The 8,257-nt window shown below is 45.7% G+C and overlaps 1 protein-coding gene across 1 annotated transcript; it reads left to right on the top strand.

Moving 5' to 3' along the window:
* Positions 1-1,367: 1,367 nt before the first annotated feature.
* LOC115163760 (extracellular calcium-sensing receptor-like) lies at positions 1,368-7,535 on the top strand. The gene is made up of 9 exons (XM_029715924.1): positions 1,368-1,579; positions 2,021-2,315; positions 2,498-2,584; positions 2,827-3,093; positions 3,532-3,738; positions 3,890-4,168; positions 4,340-4,567; positions 6,406-6,529; positions 6,622-7,535. The coding sequence occupies exons 1-9, from the start codon at positions 1,368-1,370 to the stop codon at positions 7,533-7,535; spliced, it is 2,613 nt and encodes an 870-aa protein (XP_029571784.1).
* Positions 7,536-8,257: the final 722 nt, after the last annotated feature.

Genomic DNA, 8,257 nt, shown 5'->3' with positions numbered 1-8,257 from the left:
TACTCAGACAGGAGCCTCCAGCGACGCTCCTCAGACAGGAGCCTCCAGCGACGCTCCTCAGTCAGGAGCCTCCAGCGACGCTCCTCAGACCGGAGCCTCCAGCGACGCTACTCAGACCGGAGCCTCCAGCGACGCTCCTCAGTCAGGAGCCTGCAGCGATGCTCCTCAGCCCGGAGCCTCCAGCGACGCTCCTCAGCCCGGAGCCTCCAGCGACGCTCCTCAGTCAGGAGCCTCCAGCGACGCTCCTCAGCCCGGAGCCTCCAGCGACGCTCCTCAGCCCGGAGCCTCCAGCGACGCTCCTCAGCCCGGAGCCTCCAGCGGCGGTCTGCAGACCAGAGTTTTCAACGGCGGTCTGCAGCCCAGTGTCTTCAGCAGCGGCCTTTAGCCCAGAGTCTTCAGCGGCGGTTGGCGGTCCGAAGCCTCCGGCGATGATCCATAGTCTGGTTCCTCCGGACATACAGAAGCGGGGGATCAGAGGGCGGTGGGGGCACTACGCCCGGAACCAGAGCCGCCATAGACAATAGTCACCCACCCTACCCTCCCTTTGTGTTTTGCGGTTGTTTTGTTGTTGTTTTTTGTTTGTTTGCATTCGGAGTATGCACCTTTTGGGGGGGGGGGGTACTGTCACATCCTGTCCCTAGTAAGATGTCATTTTCTATAGTAGAGTAGGGCAGGGCATGACAGGGGGTGTTTTGGGTTGTTCTATGTTTTCTATTTCTATGTTTAAGTTCTAGTTTTTCTATTTCTATATTGGGATTGTTTGGGGTTGATCTCTAACTGGAGGCAGCTGATCCTCATTGCCTCTGATTAGAGATCATATTTAAGTAGGGGTTTTTCTCATTGTTGTTTGTTGTTTGAGTAGTGTGTTTTCCTCTCTGCGCCACGGTTTGTTGTTTTTGTATATTCAAGTATTTGGTGTTTTTGCAACATTTCACAATAAATAAAATATGTGGAACTACGAACACGCTGCATTTTGGTCCGATCCTTCAGACAGCCGTGACAACGGTGTTGTAACGATGTCCTAATAAACATGAATCTGGGTTGTATTTAGAATGGTGTTTGTTCTTCCCTGGTTGCCCTTTTTGTGTGGCAACAGTTCACATTTCTCTGACACTCCCTCCTCTCATCTCCAACCTGCAACTCTGACCCCCTCCCCCCGCCTCCCCTCCCTGTAACAACCCTCCCCCTGCCACTCCTCCCCCCAATTCCCTCCCCCTGCATCCCCCCTGCCACCCCTCTCCCCGCCTTGTCAACCTCCACTGACACTATAAAAGAGAGGAAGAGAGAGTAAGCAAGAGAGAGAGGGGGAGAGACAGAGTACAGCTATGAGGGTCAGGCAATATATTAAACTTTACCTATCTATAATCATGATTCTGAACTCCTCATCTGTGAGCCTTCTATTGAACAACTCCTCTGCCTCATCCTCTTCCTCATCCTGTCGTCTGCGGGAGCAGTTCAGTCTGAATGGGATGTACCAGAAGGGTGATGTGATTCTGGGAGGTCTGTTTGAGGTCCACTACTTCACTGTGTTCCCTGAGCTATCTTTCACATCAGAACCCCAGCAGCTCTACTGTGAGGGGTGAGTATTCATCTACTGGACTGGACTGGACTGGACTGGACTGGATGTGTGTCTGCACCTCTCCTATAAAGGACAGATAGACATCCCTGCAATAAGAAGCCTCACTTTGATCAGTGTTAACCAACCCTGGTCCCGGAGACCTACTGGGTTCTTGTTACATTGGTGAATAGTACATTGGTGAATAGTACATTGCGGTATCCAAATATCTGTTTATTAATTGTGTGTATTCCATTGTTTTCAATCATTATTCCTGTTTTCTAAGCACATTTCCCTTTAAGATAAAGCTATTTTATTATCTATCCTTGATAAAAGTAATTTGTTTTCTCCTCTCAACGCCTTAAGACAACACTCTCTCACACACACCCCTTAAGAGGTGCACAGGGTTCAACACCTCTAGAGTGATTTAAAACATTTACAAATTGATTGAATGTTCCTTTTCAGTTTTACCAGTTTTGGTTTCCAGCAGGCCCAGACTATGGCGTTTGCTGTAGATGAGATCAACAGAAACCCTGACCTTCTGCCAAACATCAAGCTCGGATACCAGCTTTATGACAACTGCCAGAAGCTGGGAGTATCGCTCCGTGCTGCCATGTCATTGGCCAGTGGGACAGAGAAAGAATTCCTATTGGATGAGACTTGTTCTGGGTCACCCCCGGTGTTAGGGATTGTGGGAGACCCAGGGTCCACACACTCCATTGCCATCTCCAGTGTCCTAGGGCTGTTCCGGGTTCCCATGGTAAATCAGAAAGAATAGAAAGATGACAACATTATTGGAAATGTCCTTCTTGTATTTCAAAACTACACTTTGAGTGAGAAACAGCATGTTTAGGTCTTAAATGAGTCCAGGCATGAAACCTTTCTATTTCATTAATTTATTGAAGAATAAAAAAATTATCATTGTACATTTCACTCCCTCAGGTGAGTCACTACGCCACGTGTTCCTGTCTGAGCGACCGGAGCAAGTACCCATCCTTCTTCAGAACCATCCCCAGTGATTCCTTCCAGGTCTGTCTCTAAGAAGGCTACAATGACATGATTACACAGTGAACCGTCAGTTCCCATGTGTACTCACTATAAACTTTATACTGTGTAACGACATTACAGTTAAATAAAAGGTTCAATAATAAAAAAAAAAGCTTAGATAAGGTTAAATAAAAGGCAAAAAAAATAATGAATGCAGTTTATGTTGATCTCTTTTTACTCTCCATAACATCAGTAATGTCTAATCTCTTTTGATGTGATCTCAGGTGCGAGCCATGATCCAGATCCTACATCGGTTGGGTTGGACCTGGGTGGGCCTGGTGTTCAGTGATGATGACTACGGATTTCATGCTGCCCGGTCCTTCCACTCAAGCCTGGCCGAGTCAGGGGGCTGTGTGGCCTATTCCCAGGTCCTGCCCAAAGACAACTGCCCCACAGAGCTACAGAGGATTGTGGGAGAGATCAAGAGCTCCTCTGCTCGTGTGGTGGTGGTGTTTTCCGTCGAGGCCTACCTGCTCCCTCTGGTGGACGAGGTTCAGAGATGATTTTATCTTGACACTTCATCTAAAATAACACTTACAATACATTCACATTTTAGTATCAGAGGCTCTAATCCAGAGAGATTTACACTTCATAATAATAATATTAGTAATACCATTTTGCAGATGCTTTTATCCAAAGCGACTTACAGTCAGTGATGTGTGCATATATTTTATGTATGGGTGGACCTAGACAGTTAGTGCATCCCTCCTAAGATATCTAGGGGGGGCAATCACATATCACAGTCATAGTAAGTATGTTTTATCCTCAATAAAGTAAAGCAAATACATTCTACAGCCCTAATAACAGCCATAATAGTTGTAGGATGTTACTCCTCAAACACAAACAACAGTGTATGAAAGTGTTACAGCATATTACCATTGTGGTGTTCTAAAAACCAAGATTATAAAATATAAAACCCGTTTTACAAGGTGGTGGTGCAGAATGTGAAGGGTCTCCAGTGGATCGCCAGTGAAGCCTGGACCTCCTCCACTGTGTTTCACACCCCCCGTCTCATGCCCTACCTGGGGGGTACCCTGGGTATCGCCATCCGTCGTGGAGAGATACCCGGCCTCAAGGACTACCTGCTTAGCATACGCCCCGACGACCAACCTGCCAATAACCCTGGAAACAACATGGTGAAGTAGTTTGTTGTCTTTTAACTCCAACCATTTATTTAATTACTTTATACATTATGTTTAAAAAATTTAAAAGGCTACTTTGCCTATAAATACTACAATACAGAACAAAAAAACGAGTTTTCCTCTATAACATTTCCTTCTCTGTTCTGGTAAGGTGAGACAGTTCTGGGAGGCTGTGTTTGGGTGCAGGTTGGAGCCCCCAGCAGGTTGGGTGGAGGCTGGTGGTGATGTATGTACAGGTCAGGAGGACCTGAGGGATGTGGAGACTAACTATGGGGACGTGTCTGAGCTCAGGCCGGAGTATAACGCGTATAAGGCAGTGTACGCCCTGGCCCATGCCCTGCATGACCTACTGCAGTGTGTGCCAGGGCGGGGACCGTTCAGTGGGCACCGCTGTGCCAGCCTACAGAGACTGGAGCCCTGGCAGGTGGGACAAACACACACACACAAACAGATGCAGACGTACACTTTGCCAACTGTTTACTTCTGTTTACTGTTTTCTCAGTCAAGGTCCCCTGACTTAATACTGTCTTTTGTCTACTAATCTCCTCCTCTTTCCTCTGTTCCCTCCATCCCTCCATCCCCCTCCTCTGACCAGGTGGTCCATTACCTGGAGAGGGTTAACTTCACCACAGGGTTTGGCGATCGCGTTTCTTTCGATGACAAAGGAGACGCCTTGGCCATCTATGACATCATGAACTGGGTGTGGCTCCAGGACGGGAGCGTGCAGGTGGAGAATGTGGGTGTGATTGACGAATCAGCCCCCGCAGGACAAGAGCTCACACTGGACGAGGACAGAATTTTCTGGAACTTTGAGTCAAGAAAGGTTATTTGTAAAGTTATATACAGTTGAAGTCAGAAGTTTACATACACCTTAATACAAATTCATTTAAACTCAGTTTTTCACAATTCCTGACATTTAATTATTGTCAAAATTCCCTGTCTTAGGTCAGTTAGGATCACCACATTATTTTAAGAATGTGAAATGTCAGAATAATAGTAGAGAGAATTATTTATTTCAGCTTTTATTTCTTTCATCACATTCACAGTGAGTCAGAAGTTTACATACACTCAATTAGTATTTGGTAGCATTGCCTTCAAATTGTTTAACTTGGGTCAAACATTTCATGTAGCCTCCCACAAGCTTTCTACAATAAGTTGGGTGCATTTTGGCCAATTCCTCCTGACGGAGCTGGTGTAACTGAGTCAGGTTTGTAGGCCTCCTTGCTCGCAAATGCTTTTTTAGTTCTGCCGGCAAATTTTCTATAGGACTGAGGTCAGGGCTTTGTGATGGCCACCCCAATACCTTGACTTTGTTGTCCTTAAGCCATTTTACCACAACTTTGGAAGTATGCTTGGGGTCATTGTCCATTTGGAAGACCCATTTCCGACCAAGATTTAACTTCCTGACTGATGTCTTGAGCTGTTGCTTCAATATATCCACATAATTTTCCTGCCTCATGATGCCATCTATTTTGTGAAGTGCACCACCCCCACAACATAATGCTGCCACATCCATGCTTCAATGTTTGGATGATGTTCTTCGGCTTGCAAGCCTCCCCCTTTTTCATCCATACATAACGATGGTCATTATGGCCAAACAATTCTATTTTTGTTTCATCAGATCAGAGGCCATTTCTCCAAAAAGTACGATTTGTCCCCATGTGCAGTTGCAAACCATAGGCGGTTTTGGAGCAGTGGCTTCTTCCTTGCTGAGCAGCATTTCAGGTTATGTAGATATAGGACTCATTTTACTGTGGATATAGATACTTTTGTACCTGTTTCCTCCAGCATCTTCACAAGGTCCTTTGCTGTTGTTCTGGGATTGATTTGTACTTTTCGCACCAAAGTACATTCATCTCTGGGAAACAGAGCGCGTCTCCTTCCTGAGCGGTATGACGGCTGCATGGTCCCATGGTGTTTATACTTGCGTACTATTGTTTGCTCAGATGAAGGTGGTACCTTCAGGCGTTTGGAAATTGCTCCCAAGGATGAACCAGAGTTGTTGAGGTCTACAATTATTTTTCTGAGGTCTTGGCTGATTTCTTTAGATTTTCCCATGATGTCAAGCAAGGAGGCACTGAGTTTGAAGGTAGACCTTGAAATACATCCACAGGTACACCTCCAATTGACTCAAATTATGTCAATTAGCCTATCAGAAGCTTCTAAAGCCATGACGTCATTTTCTGGAATTTTCCAAGCTGTTTAAAGGCACAGTCAACTTAGTGAATGTAAACTTCTGACCAATTGGAATTATGATACTGTGAATTATAAGACAAATAATCTGTCTGTAAACAATTGTTGGAAAAATGACTTGCATCATGCACAAAGTAGATGTCCTAACCGACTTGCCAAAACTATAGTTTGTTAACAAGAAATTTGTGGAGTGGTTGAAAAATTAGATTTAATGACTCCAACCTAAGTGTATGTAAACTTGCATCTTTAACTGTAGTTATTTCACTACTGCAACAGAAACAGTGTAAATGTATACCAGTGGAGGGCAAAGAAGCATTAACCATGGGTGTATAAATATGGGTGTATAAATATGAGCGTACTAAAGTCGGATATTCTCCCTCCAAGGCCATCATTGTAAATAAGAATTTGTTTTAACTGACTTGCCTGGTTAAATAAAGCTTAAATTCCCCCTCATCTTCGTCCTTAAAGCCCCCACGATCAGTGTGCAGTGAGAGCTGTCCCCCAGGCACCCGTGTAGCCAGGAAGAAGGGGGAGCCTGTCTGCTGCTTCAACTGCATCTCCTGTGCTGAGGGAGAGGTCAGCAACACCACAGGTCAGTGAAATGAATATCATTTAAAGAATTTGAGTGTGGTTTGGGGCTGTAGAAAATGTTTTCCACATTTTCTTTGTCTATATTTCTGTCAGACTCGGCCAAGTGCTCGAGATGTCCAGAGGACTTCTGGTCCAGCCCGGAGCGTGACCTCTGCATCCCTAAGAGGATTGAGTTCCTCTCCTACCAGGACTCACTGGGCATCTCCTTGATGACAGCCTCGTTGCTAGGAGCCCTCATCTGTGCAGTAGTCCTCGGAATCTTCACCCGCTACAGGAACACGCCTGTTGTCAAGGCCAACAACTCTGAGCTGAGCTTCCTGCTTCTGCTGTCACTCAAACTCTGCTTCCTGTGCTCGCTGCTGTTCATTGGCCGGCCCCGGCTGTGGACGTGTCAGCTGAGGCATGCAGCATTTGGTATCAGCTTTGTTCTCTGTGTCTCCTGTATACTGGTGAAGACAATGGTAGTGCTGGCTGTGTTTAGGACCTCTAAGCCCGGGGGCAATGCCAGCCTGAAGTGGTTTGGTGCTGGTCAGCAGAGGGGAACAGTCCTGGTTCTCACCTCATTCCAGGCTGCTATCTGCACAGCCTGGCTGGTTTCAGCCTCTCCAACTCCACACAAAAACACGCGCTACCATAATGATAAGATTGTATATGAGTGTGTGGTGGGGTCGGTAGCAGGGTTCGGAGCGTTGTTAGGCTACATCGGCCTTCTGGCGTTCCTTAGCTTCCTCTTGGCTTTCCTGGCCAGAAATCTTCCAGACAACTTCAACGAGGCCAAGTTCATCACCTTCAGCATGCTGAACTTCTGTGCCGTGTGGATATCCTTCGTCCCTGCCTACATCAGCTCTCCTGGGAAGTACGCAGACGCTGTGGAGATATTCGCCATCTTAGCTTCCAGCTTTGGCATCCTGGTGGCGCTGTTCGGCCCAAAGTGTTACATCATTCTGCTGAGGCCTGAGAGGAACACCAAGAAGGCTCTGATGGGCCGGGCCACAACCAAGACATAGGGAGAATCTTCATTCCATTTCCTTGACTCATCACGTCCTCTCTCCTCGCTTTCATCTCAATACATATTAGATTAGAAGGTCAGGAGGGGCGGAATATCTAACCTTCTCATTCATTGGGTTTTGAAAAGGAGACCGAGGAGAGAGGACACGAGGAATCACGTAAATGAAATTGAGATTCTCCCATAGGCTCAATCCCATAACAACAGTTTACAGTGGATTCCTCTCCTCGTCTTCTTCATGTCCTCTGCGCTAATCTGAAATATGAACACTAGGTGGAGGTACAATGCCTGCTAGGGATTTGCTTCACACTCTTTCAATGCAAAGAAAGGAAAGGAGACATGTGTAGTAACAGAGTATGATGGTCTCAAATAGTTTTTAGTAGCTCCTTTAAGTTTCCACTTCTGTTTGTAGTTTAATGGCATTAAATCAAATCAAATCAAAGAGATTTTATCATTCTGTTAGTACCCTGGTGATGTGTAGCCTGTAATTGATTATAATTATGATGTTCTGTGACTAAATATTAATCACATAATAAAGTATTTCTTTCCTTGGGCTGTTAAGTAGGCTTTTGATTTACTTCATTTGTCTGTGTGTGTGGCTTTAATCTTCTAAGGGATAGGTTATCCCCGATGAGTTGGTCTCTGCATCGAAAAGCTTTCGATTGAATCATCACATGTTGTTGAACAACATAACATCCCTGTTCCTTCTAAAGAATTCTGCTG

The sequence above is a fragment of the Salmo trutta genome, chromosome 26, assembly GCF_901001165.1.
Source record: "Salmo trutta chromosome 26, fSalTru1.1, whole genome shotgun sequence".
Classification (NCBI taxonomy): domain Eukaryota; kingdom Metazoa; phylum Chordata; class Actinopteri; order Salmoniformes; family Salmonidae; genus Salmo; species Salmo trutta.
The sequence above is the reverse complement of the archived record's forward strand: the minus strand, read 5'-3'. Positions and strand labels throughout refer to the sequence as shown.

Excerpts from the sequence above, each read along its gene's own strand:
- LOC115163760 (XM_029715924.1), top strand. The coding sequence starts at position 1,368 with ATGATTCTGAACTCCTCATCTGTGAGCCTTCTATTGAACAACTCCTCT. Across the intron at positions 2,585-2,826 it reads TCCCCAGTGATTCCTTCCAG|GTGCGAGCCATGATCCAGAT; the intron begins GTCTGTCTCTAA and ends ATGTGATCTCAG. Across the intron at positions 6,530-6,621 it reads AGAGGTCAGCAACACCACAG|ACTCGGCCAAGTGCTCGAGA; the intron begins GTCAGTGAAATG and ends TATTTCTGTCAG.